Source organism: Engraulis encrasicolus, chromosome 14, assembly GCF_034702125.1.
Source record: "Engraulis encrasicolus isolate BLACKSEA-1 chromosome 14, IST_EnEncr_1.0, whole genome shotgun sequence".
NCBI classification, from domain to species: domain Eukaryota; kingdom Metazoa; phylum Chordata; class Actinopteri; order Clupeiformes; family Engraulidae; genus Engraulis; species Engraulis encrasicolus.
Window position 1 is genome coordinate 7971981 of NC_085870.1, and position 20185 is coordinate 7992165.

Sequence of the window (20185 nt, forward strand, 5' to 3'; positions counted from 1 at the left end):
GGGGGGGGTTCCTCCCAAGTTTGATAGGACAGACAAGTTTGCTAGCCAGTAAGCAAAATAAATTTATGAAAAGAGACGATTTTCCATCTCTCCTAAATGACTTTGCAACACACACGCACTGTGAGAGTTTGTCTCTAAAGCTTGTCTCTCGGTGTGAGAAAAACAATGTTTAAAAGAAGCTTTTCAATTCTGTTATACACTCTCAGCAACAAGGTTGCCTTACCCAGAGACACAAGACAAAAACAACATACTGATGATGCATAAGTGTAAGGTTTCAAGGAACTTCAAGTACAGTATGAGGCCAACTTCTAAAAACGACAGCCATTTACTGCCAAAAACAGACAAACACTGCCACCCAGAGGCTGCTTGATATAACAGCAGGCATGTTGATTCCATGTGGTGCTTAAATTACTGTAAGGGCAGAACAGTTCTGGAGAACAGCACTTTAAAATGTTGAGTTCATGGGGAGGAGGTCATATAAAATCCTCGCTTACTGTACTATTGCTATGTGCTATTGGAACCTTTAGAGACTTGTTTTGGCCTCCCATTTTTCTATTTGCTGTTGTAAGACTATTTTGCAATCCCTCTGTCGGTGTAACGGTTGCAAGCACTATTTTATAAGTGTTTTTCATGCAAAGGTTTTAATATCTCTATAATGATTTTTATTTCTTTGTTTGTGTAATACTTACCTGTATTTTAAGAGCAAACTTTTATTTTGATAACCTCAATCTGCGTGCGTGTGACGTAAGACCCCTAACGTTGCCAGCTAAACGGCAGAAAAGACATTACCACTTCAAGAAGTAGCCACGAAGATCAGCGCTCTCGTTAAAGTTGTCAATAAGGACGTTTAACTCAACTTCACAACTGTCAAGGACAAGGACCTAAGTCACCAAGGACTTAACTTAAAATTTAGGCACGCAGCCAACGAGGTTTGTTTTGTTTGTCATTTTGTTTATTCATTTATAACTGTCTGGTTGTGTAGCGTTTTAGCTGCCGCCATTCTAATGCTTTGTATTGTGTGTTTTAGTTTTCACGGTTTTTGGGAGGTTTAAGAAGATGACCCAAAGAATAAAACCCGTTAAAGAAAACCTGCGTCTTGTTGTGCCTTGGGAGGAGTCACAGTGAAAACTCGGGACTGTTCATCGGCGTCGGAGGTGAAGCTTTCCCAAGACGGGCGCGAAGCAAGACCACGCAGCCTGCTCGTGTCCAGTCATCAGTGTTCATCGCAGCCGTTGTTCTCAAGCTCGTCGATCACGCGCCCAGGTCGTGGGCATGGAACACTGCAGCGTTCGGGGACACGCAGATAAGTGAAACGCACACACGAACTCTCGAATAGACTGTCGAAAGGAAAGCCACGAACTGAATCAGAGACTGTTTCAAGGCGAAGCCACCAAGAAGAACACTAACAAGAGTGGACTTAAAGGGCACATGCAAGAAACGTCTTTTCAAGGATTCTTTTCAAAGGTTTAAGCTAAGTGATGCTGATTTCATGGTGTGTTGTGTTGCAATGATGCTATTCCTGTCTTGTTTACATTTGAGTCTGCATTTAAGGTTAAGCTTACTGAAGCTCATGATTGAAGTTAAGGTTAAATATGTACATATTTCTGTTTATGCTTTTGTTTTAAGTTTTGAAAGTATTTCATACGGAAGACCTCACCTGCCATTTTAAAAGGTATTTTTGGTAATTAACATTGAAGCTTATTTGCCTTCTGATTTTTAATTTAATGCTATATTTGGGTTTATTTATGAATATTGAGCCATTTTAGTGCATTAGTAGTCAGAAGAAGAGTGCAGAGCATTTTTAATTATTGAAGTATTTCAGCATACATTATTTTATTGCAGCTTAACGACGCAAGACACATCAGAGTAGGTGTTTACATTTACATACACTTTATTTACATTCACATAGTACAGCATACAGTGCGTATACATTCTTTATTTACACTAAGTATTTAAGTTGACAATTCAGTTTACATTCACTACAGGCTAGCTATGGCAGAGTTTAGTGAGTTAACACTTCAGGTAGGGCAAGCTGGTGATGGAAGTGAAGTCCCTGAACGTCTTCCAATGGATGATGCAAGGCCAGCAGAATCCCAGCCAGCAGAAGAAGAACAGCCGCAGAGACACAGCGAGCGTACCCGTACCCTGACAGAGAAGGGAAAAGCTATGCAAGAGGAGAAAATTAAAACACTCCAACAAAGATTCAATTACACTTACAACAAATGGCGAACAAATGTAAAACTCTCCAAGAAGGCACTATCAGAGACAATAGAAGCGTTTTCAGAGTGTCTACTGCAAGATATCCTTCATGATGTCAAGGGCCTTTCAGGAGATGTTCACCGTGTCTATGAAGACCTGCGCAGAGTCTCAACTCCAGACCAAGACACGCGTCGAAGAGTAGACATCTGCACACAAGTTTCAGATTTCATCGTTGCCAAGGTCACGGCTTACCTAGACGGGAAGCGCCCACATGAAGATGAGCCAGATTGGCCGGAAGCTGGCTCTCTTTGGAACTCCACTCTAAGTGAATTGGACTCTGTCACTTCCTTCCTGAAGGGTCCCTCAGAGCGCTCACATGCATCTTCCTTGAAGCACCAAGAAGCTGTCGCAGAGGCTGCCGCAAGCCAAGCCGTTCTGGAAGTGTTGGAAGAACAACAAAGAGAACAGTTGGAATTGCAGCATCTGGAGGCAGAAGCTAAGAGGAAGATAGCAGCTCAAGAGATAGAAGACATGAAGCGACGCCAACAGAAGGAACAGGAAGAAATTCAGTGGAGGATCAAAAGAGAGGAAGAGGCAGCTGAAATCAAAGCCAAGCTGGAAGAAAAGCGACTAAAAATTCTAAATCTAGAAACAGTCAAAGAGTTCAATGCTGCGCGAGCAAAATGTGAAGTGTACAAACAAGGGCTAAATATCCATGAAGAGTCACAAGATGTCCTGGTAGCAGTTCGTCAGCCATCACTTCCTGTGAGAGGTCCTCAGGCGTCTACACCTCAAGCTTCAGTTCGTCAGCCATCGCTTCCTGTGAGAGGTCCTCAGGCATCTGCACCTCAAGCCTCGCAACCAACAGCTACGTCAGCTAATCCAAGCACACTAGAGCTCATCAAAATCCTGTCTGATGCAATGAGTGCAACTCGTATACCTGTTCCAGAACCAGCAATATTCTCGGGTGATCCGTTAAGGTACAGCGACTGGAAGTTGTCATTTGAAACGTTGATCGACCAGAAAAACATCAGAGAAAGGGAGAAAATATACTACCTCCGCAGGTATGTGAGCGGACAAGCCAGGAATGCACTCGATGGCTACTTCCTTCTTGGAACCGAGTCAGCATATGCTGCTGCATGGGAGCTGTTGGAGGAGAGGTATGGAAGCCCATTCACCATCGCTAAAGCATACCGAGATAAGCTTCACGCATGGCCCAGGATTGGAGACAAAGACAACACTGAGCTCAGAGACTTTGCCGACTTTCTTCGCAGTTGTGAAGCTGCCATGTTACATGTCAAGGCACTGGAGATCCTGAACGACTGCAATGAAAACAGGAAGCTTCTTGCAAAGTTACCTGACTGGCTAACCGCTAGATGGAACCGGAAAGTCATGGACATGGAAGAAGAGAATGGCAAGTTCCCAAGCTTCAGTCAGTTCGTCAAGTTCCTCTCAAGAGAAGCAAAGATCGCCTGCAACCCAGTCACATCCCTGCATTCGCTGAAGCAAGATGAAGCAGAAAGGGCAAAGCAACCAGCAAGCAACAAGCAGAAGCAGCTTAACGTTGAAGCAAAGACTCTAACCACAAGTTCCAATGAGCAGGCTGCCAAAGCATGTCTGTTCTGCAAGAAAACCGGCCACACCTTACATGTATGCAGGAAGCTCTCGGAGGAAGAAGTCGCAGACAGAGTCAAGTTCATCCAAAGCGAGAAGCTGTGTTTCGGTTGTCTTGAAGTAGGCCATTACTCTAACACTTGCAGCAATAGGAGTGTCTGTAACACTTGCAAGAAGCGTCACCCTACATGCCTGCATGAAGAAAGAGACAGAGGAGAGCGAAAGACACAAGTCCAACAAAGTCAAGACAGTCAAGCTGAACAGGATGAAGAAACCATCACAGCCTCTACTTCACACAGAGTTATCCAACATGAACATGGTGTGCAAACAGCTGCAATAGTTCCTGTGTGGCTCTCATCTGCGACTCATCCATCAGAAGAGGTGCTCGTTTACGCCCTGCTGGACTCACAGAGTGACACAACATTCGTACTCAGTGAAGTTGCAGCTGCTCTAGACACAGAGAAAGACCAAGTCAAGTTAAAGCTCTCAACTCTGACTTCCACCACAGTAATGCAGTCTGAAAGAGTGAAGAACCTGCAGGTCCGAGGCTTTAGGTCGAACAAAAGCATAGCCTTACCGCCATCCTACACGCGCAACTTCATTCCCGCCAACAGACCCCACATCCCCACCAAACAAACTGCTGAGGCTTGGTCCCACCTAGAGCACCTGAGAGAACACATCGCACCTCTGCAGAGCTGTGAAGTCGGCCTTCTCATTGGCTACAACTGCTCACAAGCCTTACTCCCAAGAGAAGTCGTGACTGGTGAAGCCAACCAGCCCTTCGCGCAACGTACTGACCTGGGGTGGAGTATCGTAGGCCATGGCAAGACCTGTGTGGAATTTGAAGACCCCGTCAGCATCAGTCACCGCATAGTCACCATGCGAGTCTCACAAGACACCGATTCTCCTGTCGACCTGAAGGCTGAAGTTCATCACACGAACAGATGCAAGATCAAAGAAATCCCTCCGTCAGACACCACCAAGATCCACGAGCCACACTTACCAGAAAGAGCCGGAGAAGATGATCCCATTGCTCAGGATGACATCAAACACCTGTCCATGAGAGAAAACGGATCTCAAAGAGCGGCCGAGGTCAATCCAGCCGAATATGCCTCTAGAGGGATGACAGCAGAGCAGCTCAAAAGCAGCAAGCAGTGCCAGCAAGAACTACAGCACAGAGAAAGCATGGTGGGAGAGGTGAAAGATGATGATCCTGAACTTCGCAAGGCTACAATGGTGAACCCAAGGGCAAAGGAAGACAAGTCATCATTGCACCACCAAACAGTCGCCAGACTGAAGAGACCGATCCAAGTACACAAAGGTGTGAAGGAAGGAACCAAGAAAGAAAGAAGATTACAAGAAAGAAAGGAAGCAGAACTTACCATCGCCAAACCGGTTCAAGAAGAAGCATTCTCCGTTGAGATAAAAGACCTGAAAGAAAAAGGAAATACAAAGACAAAACACCACAGACGCACCAAGTTGAATCCGATATTGAATGAAGATGGAGTCCTGAGAGTGGGCGGGCGCTCAAGTCAAGCCGTGGTACACCCGCACATTAGACACCCAGTCATTCTTCCTCCACCGGGACAACAAAGAGCAAAATGGCAGAAGGATAGAAGAAATCCAATGGTGGATGACATTGTGCTCCTGCAGGATGATGAAGACCCCAGCAACGAGTGGAAGCTAGCCAGAGTCTACGAAGTCTTCCCATCATCAGACGGCAGGGTGAGAAAGGTCACTATTAGTTTGCAACACAACACATGACACTAAGGTAAACCTAAGGTCATCACACTACTTGAGACAGAGTAGAGTACGTAAATTTTACAGTTCATGGTTCAAGGTTCACTTTTGACTTGCAACAGTTTTGTTGAGAAATTCAGAAATCCCACATTTAAGTATGGTGTGATTTGGTGGGAGTGTAACGGTTGCAAGCACTATTTTATAAGTGTTTTTCATGCAAAGGTTTTAATATGTCTATAATGATTTTTATTTCTTTGTTTGTGTAATACTTACCTGTATTTTAAGAGCAAACTTTTATTTTGATAACCTCAATCTGCGTGCGTGTGACGTAAGACCCCTAACGTTGCCAGCTAAACGGCAGAAAAGACATTACCACTTCAAGAAGTAGCCACGAAGATCAGCGCTCTCGTTAAAGTTGTCAATAAGGACGTTTAACTCAACTTCACAACTGTCAAGGACAAGGACCTAAGTCACCAAGGACTTAACTTAAAATTTAGGCACGCAGCCAACGAGGTTTGTTTTGTTTGTCATTTTGTTTATTCATTCTTTACAGTCTGGTTTGTGTAGCGTTTTAGCTGCCGCCATTCTAATGCTTTGTATTGTGTGTTTTAGTTTTCACGGTTTTTGGGAGGTTTAAGAAGATGACCCAAAGAATAAAACCCGTTAAAGAAAACCTGCGTCTTGTTGTGCCTTGGGAGGAGTCACAGTCGGTATGCACCTATTTGGCCTATGGCTGTTCTTATGTATATGTGTATATGTACTGTATTTTATTTTTGTTTTACCTGTCCAGGGACTGCAGATGTAAATTAGCTATATAGCTATGATCTGGCACAAGCCATCTTTTTACTTTTGTAAACAATGTCTTTTGTGCATGGTCCCTGCTGAACTAAACCAAATAAACTATAAACTAGGACGGTATTAAGGTGTTATTAATCACATAATTATAATAATTACAATAATTACGTAATTATTTTAATTCAAGTTTAAATTAAATCAGCTAAAGCAAAATCTGTTAAATTGTATACGTGTGTGTGTGTGTGTGTGCGCGTGTGTGTGTGTGTGTGTGTGTGTGTGTGTGTGTGTGTGCGCGCGTGCGTGTACGACGTACACGCACGCGCGCGCGCACACACACACACACACACACACACACACACACACACACAGTCGTGTGCTATTTGCACTAGGCTATTTGCATTGAAATGTATTTGAAACTACATATCTAGGCCTAGCCCAATTTAAAGGAGTGATTTGTTAGGAGACCTTGGCAAAATTGTCTGACCCATTACATTGGCCCCATAAGCCACAAACTTCAACAGGGCCTGCGCCACACAAATATACACATATTTAAATTATGCTATTGCTTTATGGAACAAAAAAGCCCTCTGTCATGTAATTGATTACATAATGGGTGGGTGACAGGAGATTAGTATGAGGACATCTTGTCTTGCTCCTATAGAAGTGCAAATCCTTCAGAGAAGGATGGTGGTATTATCCACAGGATAATATCCATGGGATATTGCTCCCCTCTCTCAAACAGGAATTTATGTACAGAGCGTCCCAGCAAAAAAAATAAATAAAGAAAATATATACATTCATTTTTAAAGTAGGTACTAAGCAAAATACATGCCATTTTCAAAGTGTAATGGAACTCAGACAACATTTTTTTGTATTTTCTCCTATTCTCAAACTGTCTCTACACTATCAGATCTGCAACAGTCACTGAAAGTGAATGCAAAAGTGAAAATGAATGCACAAAAAAATGCCAAGAGAATTGTGTGTGAGTTGCATTTCCAGCAGTGCCTGGACAAGAGCAGATCAGTTTGAGATCAGAGCGCATCAACTCGTCACAACATCACACTGCCTTCCCAATGGAGAACCGAGCTGATGCGAGTCACACAGGGCAGTCATGGGTAAGCGGTTAGGAAGTCAGCCATGTTCCTGTATCGATTCGATCGATTCGATTCGATTCATTCTGAATGGATTCAATCCGTTCCCTTCTTGGTGCAAGGATTTCCCCCAAATCGCGGCCGCCGCCGCCGCGTAAGGTCTTTCGTGTTAACGCGATAACTTTTGAACGGATGTTTGGATTTGTCCCAGATTTTTTGGGTGTATGCTCTAGGGCAGGTTCATGAACTGATTCGAGTTTGGAGGTCAACACTTTCAAGATGGCTGAATTCAAGATGGCCGAATTTTTGTTTGGTCCATAACTTCTGACCGGGTGGATGGATTTGTCCCAGATTTGGTGTGTGAATGCTCTAGGGTAGGTTCATGAACTGCTTCGAGTTGGGAGGTCAACACTTTCAAGATGGCTGAATTCAAGATGGCCGAATTTTTGTTTGGTCCATAACTTCTGACTGGGTGGATGGATTTGTCCCAGATTTGGTGTGTGAATGCTCTAGGGTAGGTTCATGAACTGATTCGAGTTTGGAGGTCAACACTTTCAAGATGGCCGAATTATTGTTTGGCCCATAACTACTGACCGGGTGGATGGATTTGTCCCAGATTTTGTGTGTGAATGCTCTAGGGTAGGTTCATGAACTGATTCGAGTTTGGAGGTCAACACTTTCAAGATGGCTGAATTCAAGATGGCCGAATTTTTGTTTGGTCCATAACTTCTGACCGGGTGGATGGATTTGTCCCAGATTTGGTGTGTGAATGCTCTAGGGTAGGTTCATGAACTGATTCGAGTTTTGAGGTCAACACTTTCAAGATGGCTGAATTCAAGATGGCCGAATTATTGTTTGGCCCATAACTACTGACCGGGTGGATGGATTTGTCCCAGATTTTGTGTGTGAATGCTCTAGGGTAGGTTCATGAACTGATTCCAGTTTGGAAGACAACACTTTCAAAATGGCGGAATTTTCATTTGGCCCATAACTTCTGACTGGGAGGATTGATTTGCCCGGTAACACCTTATTTTAATGGTTCACCATTTCAGTGAATCTACCATATTAGGTACAGTGTAATAACCAATGTAACAATATTTAATACCATGTAATACTAGTGTAATACCAGTGTAACAATATGCAATATCAGGTACAGTGTAATAACGAGTGTAACAGTATGCAATACCATGTAATATAAGTTAGTGTAATACCACTTACGCACAAACACATGATTTAAGTTAAAAAATGGCGCTGTTACACTGGTATTACATTGTAATAAATATTGTTACACTGGTTATTACACTGTACCTAATGTGGTATATCCACTGAACCATTAAAACAGTATTACCATTTGCCCCATTTTTTGCTTCATTTTCACAATAGTCGTTTGGTTTGAAGCCTATGCACGTCATGTCATGTCTGTATGTATCATATACGTTTACAAAATGGTGGACGGGCGTGGTAGGAATGATGGGGGACTGGAAGCGTCGCGTTTCGGGGATATACCTTAAGCAGTCGAAGGCGACTGCACAGGCTGTCTAGTTTTATGTCAAAGGGCTGTGGCTTGACAGTGTTAACAGCTAATTTGTAATAAGTAGGCCGAGGTCTAATTGACTAATACCTACTAGGTATTTTCCATAGACCTAAATGAAACAAAAAGAAAAAAAAGAAAAAGAAAAAAAAACAATTTTGTGCCCTTTGAATCGATTATGTGAATTTTAAATTATATCGATCGATTATCGATTAATTCTATTATTTTTCCCAGCCCTAGTCATGGGTAAGCGGTTAGTGCGTCAGACTTGTAGCCTAAAGGTTGCCGGTTCGACTCCTGAGTCCCGACCCGCCAGGTTAGTGGGGGAGTAATTAACCAGTGCTCTCCCCCATTCTCCTCCATGATTGAGTTACCATGAGCATGGTACCGTCCCACCGCACTGCTCCCTTTCAGGTGCCATTGGGGGCTGCCCACTTGCACGGGTGAGGCATAAATGCAATTTCGCAGTGTGCAGTGTTTACTTGTGTGCTGTGGAGTGCTGTGTCACATTGACAATGGGAGTTTGAATTTCCCAGTTGGGCTTTCGAAAAGGAAGAAAGGAGTCGCACACTGGAGCTGAATGCAAAATCAAAAACTGTATTAAACAAAGCCGAAAAAAGTAAATAAAACCGTCAGACAAGGGACAAGCGTTTCGGGTCTAGCCCATCATAAGTGTTCCCCATTGTTCCGCCACCCCACCATTACTATCCAGTTGTGCTTTCACAATTGTATGTATTGTATGGGGTTCATTGACCGGGTCAACTGCTCTGGGGGTCCCTCTTATGCAATCATGTTTCACATGACTGTGTCTGATGGCCTCTGATGACCTCACACTACGCTACATACACAACAGATAGTCTCGGTGGTGTGACAGTCATATCAGGGCACAACAAGAACTCTAGTGATGGCCACACCAGGGTGAGAAAGCCAGCATGTGATAGAAATAAATATGTTGAGACTGACTTGCAGGCTTCACTCCAGCTTCCTTCAATTAATTGGTCAGTATCAGGAGACAGCAATCATATTACAGCAATCATAATACAATTGATATTGGATAAATAGGAGAATGCATAGAATGATAATTATTTTTATATATATGTTGCACCTCATCCCATTTTTGCTGACAGGAATGTGAGTAGAAAAGCTGCATTCATATATTGATTGGTCCTTTTCATGTAACGTTGTTCTCTCATGTCATAAAAACGTGACATGACGGGCTAAGTGACAACACGCCAAATTACAGTGCCCTCCATAATTATTGGCACCCCTGGTTGAGATGTGTTAAAAGCCTTAAAATAAATTCAGTGTTTATTGCAGAAGAATACTGTCACACTGAAAATTGTAGGGAAATGTAGCCTTCAACTCAAATGAATTGTAAGAAAATAAAAAAAATCCCTGACTAAAAAATAATTATTTTTCATTAAATCACCTGTTCCACAATTATTGGCACCCTTAACAATTCCCAGGAAATAAATATAATTGAAGCATTTCTGTCATTTCTACAGTAGTTTACAAAGTTTACCAGAGTATGTAGGAACATTTAATTAGTAATTCATCACTTCCTGTTTCCCTGGGGTTTAAATATGACGTGACACCGAGGCCATTTCTCTTATCCACTCTTAAACATGGGAAAGACAAAGGAACACAGCATACAAGTGAGGCAGATGTGCGTCGACCTTCACAGGTCAGGCAGAGGCTACAAGAAGATTGCCACTCAACTGCAGCTGCCCATATCCACTGTGAGAGGAATAATTAAGAAGTTCAAAACAACTGGAACAGTGGTAAACAAGCCTGGACGAGGACCCAAGTTTATTTTGCCACCACGCACAGTGAGGAGGATGGTAAGAGAAATCAAAAGATCTCCAAAGCTCACTGTTACAGAATTACAACAAATGGTAGCATCCTGGGGTCACAAAGTCTCCAAATCAACCATCAGGCGCTGTCTACACGCCAACAAGCTGTTTGGGAGGCATGCACGGAGAAAACCTTTCCTCACTCACAATCATAAACGCAAGCGTCTGGAGTTCGCCAAGCGGTATTGGGGCTTCAACTGGGACCGTGTGCTTTGGTCAGATGAGACCAAGATTGAGCTTTTTGGCAACAAACACTCTAAGTGGGTCTGGCGTACCACGAAAGATGCGCATGCTGAAAAGCACCTCATACCCCACTGTGAAGTATGGGGGTGGGTCAGTGATGCTGTGGGGCTGTTTCGCTTCCAAAGGCCCTGGGAACCTTGTTAGGGTGCATGGCATCATGAATGCTTTGAAATACCAGGACATTTTAAATCAAAATCTGTTGCCCTCTGCCCGAAAGCTGAAGCTGGGTCGTCACTGGGTCTTTCAGCAAGACAATGACTCTAAACATATGGCCAAATCTACACAGAAATGGTTCACCAGACACAAAATCAAGCTCCTCCCATGGCCATCTCAGTCCCCTGACCTCAACCCCATTGAGAACCTGTGGGGTGAGCTGAAGAGGAGAGTACAGAGGAGAGGACCCAGGTCTCTGGATGATTTAGAGAGATTCTGCAAAGAGGAATGGCTGAAGATCCCTCTTTCTGTCTTTTCCCATCTTGTGAAACATTATAGGAGAAGATTAGGTGCTGTTTTGTTGGCAAAAGGGGGTTGTACAAAATATTAACACCAGGGGTGCTAATAATTGTGACACACATTATTTGATGTCAAATAATTATTTCTTTATGTGGGATTTTTTCCCCACTGAATAAATGCACTTGTATTGAAGGTTGGATTTTTCTCTTTTTTTTCCATTAAGGTCCCATATTATTTAGAAAAAAAATAAATAATTGGAAGCTAAAAAACACATCTCAACCAGGGGTGCCAATAATTATGGAGGGCACTGTATTTTACACAGTAATCATCATTACATTCATTCCCCTTGGTATCAATACAGTATTTCACCTCTTCTACGGTTCATGTCAAGGGTGAAAAGGACAACATGTGATTAGGATGAATTCCCATCCGGCCTTCTGTCTGTGGATTGTTCATTGTTTATTCCCCCTCTTACAAAAACAAACCGTTGGGTGACTTTCCACATGGACTACTGCACTGATAAGAATTGATCAATACAATAAAGTGTCTTAAAGAGTATGTGACGCAAAAGTACTGATGTTGCCTTGGCTACCAGCACCTAGGTGGGTTTGGCCACATAGTGTAGGTAGGTAGAGTGGCCATACGTTCGGCAGTAATCCTTAACAGCCCTGTCCTCACCCTCATCTGGTCAGGCATCTGTTGAAAGACGTCTGAAGACATCTGCTGATATTCATGTTGAATGTTGACACTCAAGTTCACATGCTTCTGCCTTGCGATATTGATCGATTGACTGGCCTGCATGCAGTAAATGATCTCTCTCTCTCTCTGTGTGTGTGTGTGTGTGTGTGTGTGTGTGTGTGTGTGTGTGTGTGTGTGTGTGTGTGTGTGTGTGTGTGTGTGTGTGTGTGTGTGTGTGTGTGTGTGTGGAGAGAGAGAGCGAGAGAGAGATAGTTTACTGCATGTAGCCCAGTCAAACGATCAGGGGACAGGAGAGAGAGAGAGAGAGAGAGAGAGAGAGAGAGAGAGAGAGAGAGAGAGAGAGAGAGAGAGAGAGTTTAAGGGTCACTCCTGTGCCCAAGCTGTTCTTGCCACAGACTGTATGCCCATCAAGGTGCCAGAGGCAAGACACAGAATATCCATCTTGTGGAGACAGTTGGTACTGTCTACCCATCATGTGGTTATTATAACACAGTAACTACAAAACATTATGTAGGAATTTAAACAACCAGACGACTGTTTACACAAACCGTCCACTTTTAACCCAAGTCCAAACATTCACTATTAATATTTACATAGATATGTGGTGCATATCTCTTGGTTGGTAGTACATTCCTTCATTTCGTTAGTTAACCATAGCACTTCCAGACACACTGCCACACAGCGCCACAACAAATCTGCCCGACATCAGCCGCTGCCATAGCCGTAAATGGGATTGGGCATGAGCAGTGCACATCGAGCCGAGGTGAACTTTCACACAGATATAACGGGGCAGAGAGCGAGCGAGAGAGAGAGAGAGAGAGAGAGAGAGAGAGAGAGAGAGAGAGAGAGAGAGAGAGAGAGAGAGAGAGAGAGAGAGAGAGAGAGAGAGAGAGAGAGAGGGAGGAAGGGAACGGATCCGGGACAGACATGAGGAAAGGAAGATGATGATTACATTCCTTCGGCATATTGCCACTGACATCACAAGCAAGCTGGCTGTCCATATGTAAAGGCAAGCTGCAAAACCGCCAGACTGACTGGCCCCCTGGCCATTCAAAACAGGCTGCGAACCTTCATCCTACTGACATAGGCTATACACTTCATCCATCAGCGTAGGGTACTGCACCTGTCGCATCCATCGAACATCCTGCTGCACAACTCACAACATCCACCATGCACCACACTGGTTGGGAGACTGGTAGGCTGTTTTTGTCTAGTCTGGTGTCATTCAATGCTATCATTACATCATAGGAAAGGGGGCATATTTGGGGTGGGGTCCCCTATCCTGTGAAACCTTTCAACACCTCTTCAGGTGGTCCAGGTTGTTGTCTGACTGGAGATGTCTGAATCGATTGCAGCTGGCTGAGAAACAATATTCACGCGCGCGCACAGTACATACACACCTGCACTCAAGTCTGTACAGCTTCGGTTACATTGCGTCACAACTTATCATTGACTGACGAGCTGTTTTTAAACCTTACAAGGCCAAAGAATGCCACATAATTTACCAGGTAAGCGAATGTAAATATGCAAAATCGAGGCAGCAGACTACATTCCAGACGGCATTGAATGCCTGTTGCTGCTGAGTGTGAGCTGAGCTTGCTGACACCCGTCTGGCTTTAAAGAGATTAATATCTGAGCGTATGTATGTGACTTAATAATATATATATTTTTAAAACTGTTTAATTAACCAAAGCATGCCAATGATACTGCCATGTTTTGCCACGTTACAGTAGCCTATTAGCCTGTTCACTAACTGTAATGAACATTATGATGATCACAACATCTATCATAGCCTACTAATATTGTATGATGCCGTTTAGCCTGTGGACATATGGAGTTTTGAATGATGTTAAAAACAATGTGTGCTTCCCGGTTATTTTAATATAACACCTGACAAACCTTATGTAGCCTACCAGTCTGTTTACTTCCTCGGCTAACGGACGTGCACTCTACCGCATGCGCCCCACTCTCCGCCGTTTGCAATCAGCAGAGAGAGACATCTGACATCGTTGCTCGCACAACACCGAGAAAGAATTCCCCTACCTCTCCGAGTCCTTTTGCTTGTGTTCAGGCAGCGATCGGTGCCCCGCATCCTGTCGCTTTAACCCCGATGGGTCCTCACGAAGAGCCGGGTTCCCTGGCTGTTCCAATCGCACGGCTGAGAAATTGCACTTGTTGTCTACATTCGACAACTGGCCGACTGGATGGGAGAAAGAGGAGTAGGCTAGCGTGAGTAGCGCCAATGCTGGAAGGCGGGGATTTAAATAGTGTTGCGGCCAACACTTGACAGATGTTTCGACTGGACCATGCCCTTCTTATCCCCCTCCTTAGAAAGATTCACCTGTTCCTCTGTGTAATTCGCATCTGCTCTGACAGAAACTTCTGTTCGTACAGAACCTAGAATCTAGTTGATCCTTCGGGTTACTTGAAGTCAGATAGCCTAACTCACCTTGTGCTCTCATACATGTTTGCATACAATATCTCAGGATTTGAATGCGTTTGAATTATAACGTAGGCCTACCAGGCCTAAGCCCAACAGGATTGGATTCCCCTTTCTTTCTTTCTGTCTTTCTGTCTTTATTTATTTATTTTATGTATTTATTTATTTATTTGCAATGGAAAACTTCTGTGATAGGCCTATTTGTTTTTAATTGCCGAAGAACACAAACTTGATTTAGCGACAAATGTAGGCCTATGGTTCATATCCGACCTCATGCACTGCTGAAGTCCATTACAAAATTAGATAGGCCTACCAATGTATGAAATGTTCCATATGAAGTCTGACATCCTTCCTCTTTTTTTGATTAGGCCTATATCTATTTGTGTGTGTGTGTGTCTGTGTCTGTGTCTGTGTCCGGGTCTGTTTGTGTGCGTGCGCGCGCCTGTGTAGGCGTGTGTATATGAGTGGAAAATGCTCTGTGTTGCACTCACGTGTCATGGGGGTGTGGGTCATAGTTTTATGCGTAGTGAGTGACAACGTAAAGGCATCACTAAAGCTGTTTTACCTACACTGTAGTTCCACATTTGTCACTTCCAAAGAAGTGATAAGTCATGCAGCTAGGAAGCCAGCTCATAGACAGCAATTCGAAAGAAATTTGGCCTTTACAACCTCTGACCTGCACACATGGCCTTCTTGGCCCAAGACCTGAAGCCTCTTGTCTCATCTATGACAATTAAAGCAACACTGAGTTATATTTCATCTTTGGTCACCTCCTTAAGCCCAATTTTATGCTCATGACACAGACCCTCTGCATCGCAAACCCTTCCTTCCCTTGGTCTCTGCGTAGCACCCCCCCCACACACACACCCACACACACACAGAGTCTGCATGTGTTAGTGAACTCCTGGAAAATGCTAGAGTTCTACGACAGCCTTCGAGAACATAGAATATAGTTAACTGCCGGCAACACCTTGGTGAAAAGCCATGGATGCTGACACTGTGAAGAGAGTCATATGTAAGTCATCCATTCGTTGCACTGATTGGTTGTATCATTACAGTACCTTTTTGCATGCAGAGGGATTTGACAGCGTTTTAGTCTCAGCATTCTGTCTCTCTGTGGCCAAACTGTAGTAAATAATGAATCAATGTCATGGCCCTATAACATGGGGAAAGACCTTTTGGAATCCATAATCTGGCCCTGCTCTCTCTCTCTCTCTCTCTCTCTCTCTCTCTCTCTCTCTCTCTCTCTCTCTCTCTCTCTCTCTCCTGTCTCCTGTCTTTTTGCATTGCTGATGTTCTTTGGTAGGCTTGGCTTGTGGTTTTTGTGCAGATTGCTCTGCTGGCGTGTGCAGGGGCAGGAGGCGTGTAGACATCCTGCCAGCGAAGGCTGCGTGACGTGAAGAAGCCTGGGAGACAGGCGTAGAGTGCTCATCTCTTTGTTCACACAAGGTACGTGCTACATTAAACTTTGTGTTCAGCATCAGATATTTACCGCTTTTTACACAATATTATCTACAGTCCAACGAATTGTTGTGTTTTGTTGAAGTGTTTTTATATTCAGGCTCTGGGCTTATGATCCACCATGGAGAACTGTAGCGGTATATATTCAGGTAAGTTATTCAGTTACTTAATTGTTTAGTATGGGCAAAAGCACCAATATACAGTAGTAGACTACTGACATTGGTATAACACAATATTAATGTTAATTACATAACAGTTCCAACATGGCTGTTTTCGGTTACTGAAATTCGAAGGAAAACACGCATCAGGAATGTGCATTTATATAGGCCTCATAGTATATGGTACAAATAAATGTAGCGTCTCTTTGATCTGAGTACAGTAAATAGTACAGGACTATTACAAGGACAGATTGTGTGTGTGGACTCATCTTAGGATATGATCTGTAACAGTAGATCCACTTGAAGTCCATTTAAACCTCCACTTGAAGGGTGTGTCAGTGAGGATGTGCCACTGTCATGTCTGTGAAATACAAGTAGGCCTACTGGTGAAAAACAAATGTAATTTAATTTTATGTAAAATGTTGTACAACTTTTGTGTACAACGATCGTTTAGACACTTATGAAATTAAAATATTTGATATTGTGATGTGACGACTAATTCATTTTGAAGCCAATAAACTTTCTCAACATCAACAGAAGTAGTGAATCGATTCAAATCTGTACTGGTTTGAATTTCTTCCTTGTAAGTCGCCTTGGTCAAAGGTGTCTGCTAAATGTAATGTAATGTAATGTAAAATAATAGAATGTATTGTATTGTAAAATGTACACAACATTGAGTAGGCCAGGAAAAGAGATTAATTGTTTCGTTTACATTTACAACACCTGTATTCTCTGATCTCTAGTGGAAAATCACCTAAAAGGCAACTTTACCAGCACTGTATATTAATACATTCCCTTGGTGAACGCAAACTGTTCAAGCCTATGGCTTCCTCTTGTGGATTATTTCCTTGTATCAGGACACGTTGGCAGCCGTTATCCCTATAACGTAGTGTGTGCCACCTTCCCCAGGTTTTCCGCCGCTGTGTGGGTCGTACACACTGTGGATGCTGTTTGCAGGTGTTTGCACAGCATTACTCTTGTCTCTGTGTTGGAACATCCTCTGCTGTTTTAGCAAACAGTGCACAGGTAAGGAAAAATAACCATTGGAATAATGTGCCATAATAATGTCCCGTTTCCTTCAGATACTCAGACAAAATGCAGAAAAAATCAGTCTGATTCTGTAATAAAAACAACATCTCTTTCTAGCCAAAGGCAAGAGTTTTCTACCTCGCTTCAGAAGGAGGTAAGTCTGGAGGCAGTGTACACTGATATTACACTGAAATAATCATATACAGTTGGCTACATGAAAATGTGGATGATGTTCTTGCTTTTCTCATCTGTGTTACTGTTGAACTCCTTTGGGTTTTTTGAAAAGTGCAAAGAAAAACAATTATATACAGGGTGCGATTTGTAGGGGGGATGGGGGGGATTGTCCCCCCTTCTGATTTTAATAGTGGCTGTATGTAACTCCATTGATAATGCTTAAAATCTGAAACATATCTTCCCTTCTGGTTCTTCAACAAATCGCACCCTGATTATATATTGAGACTTCTGTTTTTATCTTCCTCTATATGATCTGCTTGTTGCGTGGTGCCGTGTTATCTGGAAAAGTATTAGCCTGCGACTGACAGACATGGAGGATAATCCCATCTATGGAAACGTCACGTACACACCAATCCGTAAGTCCACTCCGCTTAACAGGGCTTACATTTACATCTTTTTCAATCAGTAATACAGAATGCATTTCACATTATTATACATTTTATATGTTATGATGTGTTTGAAATTATAATTTATCACCATTATTCATCCACATTGTTCATCACCCAATGATTCACAGGAACTGAGCTAACACGCAACCCCACCCTGTCTAATACCCCGCAGAAGACACGCAGTACCATAAAGGTGAGTGGTATTTTGTGACCATTAACCCATTTTGTCCTAAGCACTTTTTGGGAAGGGGTGCCCTCCGCCTATTAATCCCTTAATATCTCAGCCTCCGAAGCACATACAAACATGAAATGAGTTACATTTAAAAGTGAGGACGCTCGTTTTGCCTTAGAATGTGTTCATTCAGCTCTAATTTACCCAGATTTTTTAATAAAGCAGCTCAAATCTCAAGAACCTGAATGTAGCGTATATGTGTCTCTTGGACACAATGGGTTAAGATAGATCTCTTTTTACAACGAACGGTCGATTTCTTCAGATTTAAATGGCATCAATAGCACTAGCTATTACAGAAATTAATACGTAGACTACATTCCCCACCATAATTATGGCAACACACAAACATCACTTTTCATTAAAAAAAAAACCATTGTTATGCTGTATTACAATGTTATAAAATATATATATACCAACGTTCTGTGACCCCGTTACAGATGTTCATGATGATTCAACATATTTATTGTTGCTGTCGTTATACCTACATAATAATTTTACTGGAGCAGCCAAAAATGTGTGTAAATCCAAGGCATGCTTCAATAAAATGATCATAATGTACGTACTGTATGTTGGGTGCAGAAAAACTACTGGGAGGCTTCCAGAAGCTTTACTACAGCCTACTAAGAGTTTAGTTTGTATCCTATGTCTTGAAAGGTGAAAAAGTGGATCGCACTCGGGTTCTTCTTTTCTTCTTTTTTATTTTGTATTTACATAGCAGCAGAAGTGTAGACAAACGTTTCGGCTGTTGCCTTCCTATCCTATGTCTTACCTGAGCTCACTACCAAACAGCACCACAAGATGCATACAAATGGTAGATGAAAAAAAAATCAAGCTGGATATTTGTTCTGCACCCTACAGTGTGCAAAAGTGCAAACTCAGTGCAAGGACCAAAGCAGCTTGTGGTTTTGCAGACTCGGTTTAGGGCTTTTTGATTTCACATTTCACCTCCACACAGACTATACCATGAAGACGTTAAGAACTGCTTTTAATATTAAAAACTGAAACTATTAAAAAATGTTGAATGCGGTGGTTTGATTATGGAGGATGATGAGGTTGGTGTGACGATGCCCTGGGAATATTTGTGTGTGTGCGTGTGTGTGTGTCTGTGTGTGTGTGTGTGTGTGTGTGTGTGTGTGTGCGCGCGCGCACATTCGTGTGTGAATGCGTACATGCATATGCGTGCAGGCAGAAGACAATTCCTCTCAAACATGAGATGGCACCAACACCAAAAACATTGACCCTCCCCCTCCCCCTCCCCCAAGTCCTACCCTTTTGGAGTCATCATCGGACATTATAGACAGCTAAGAATGTCACTGCCTCAGTGGTGTAATCTACGTAGAACGCAGGTATATGGAGTATACCCACTTCAAAATTTCAGGGATTTCAGTATATCCACTTAAAATTGATTGATCCATTATATAGAATAGCACAAATATGTACAGTATACCCACTTCAAAAAAATCTCAAATATACGGTATGCCCACCATAAAAAAAGTAGCCTACACCACTGCACTGCCTCATGTGCTTTCGGTCTCCCCATCCCATAGGTCACCAGTAGTGACCAGGACTGCTACGCCAACCTGAAGCTGAAGGTCCCTACTACTCGGCCAGCGTCGGGCCGCAGTTCCCCGGCCCGCTCCCTCGCCCGCTCCCTCGCCGGCAGCGTCCCTCAGGTCCAGTACTCCGACGTCACCACCATACCCCGCGCCCCAGACCCAGAGGACCCCGCCGACATCCTGGAAACCACCTCCCTCCTCTCGGACCTCTACGCCTCGGTGGACACAGAGCACAAGCAGAGCAAAGCCAAGGCACTGGACAACACAGAGGACTATGCCAACAATGTGTGACCTGCATTCGCGTTGTGTAGTTGTTGTGTACAGTCCAACGTTTCACAGGTTGCCACATTGGTGAGTTGTTTCTGACCAATTAATTACATGTTGATTAGGCTACATGGTTACCTCTTTGTATTTTTGTGTTATGTTGTATACTATATTAAGAGTCATTATAACAAGACAAATGGTAAT

General features: G+C 43.1%; 1 protein-coding gene across 4 annotated transcripts; it reads left to right on the forward strand.

Moving 5' to 3' along the window:
* Window positions 1-13563: 13563 nt before the first annotated feature.
* Window positions 13564-20185, forward strand: LOC134463083 (uncharacterized). 4 transcript variants are annotated; one of them, XM_063216322.1, is made up of 8 exons: window positions 13564-13860; window positions 15965-16107; window positions 16220-16268; window positions 17187-17303; window positions 17424-17460; window positions 17829-17896; window positions 18058-18122; window positions 19709-20185. In XM_063216322.1, the coding sequence occupies exons 3-8, from the start codon at window positions 16241-16243 to the stop codon at window positions 20006-20008; spliced, it is 615 nt and encodes a 204-aa protein (XP_063072392.1). In that variant the 5' UTR covers window positions 13564-13860; window positions 15965-16107; window positions 16220-16240; the 3' UTR covers window positions 20009-20185. The 4 variants fall into 4 exon arrangements, with proteins under 4 accessions (XP_063072392.1, XP_063072393.1, XP_063072394.1 ...); XM_063216323.1 differs by having other exon boundaries at window positions 13696-13726; XM_063216324.1 differs by lacking the exon at window positions 13564-13860 and having other exon boundaries at window positions 15958-16107.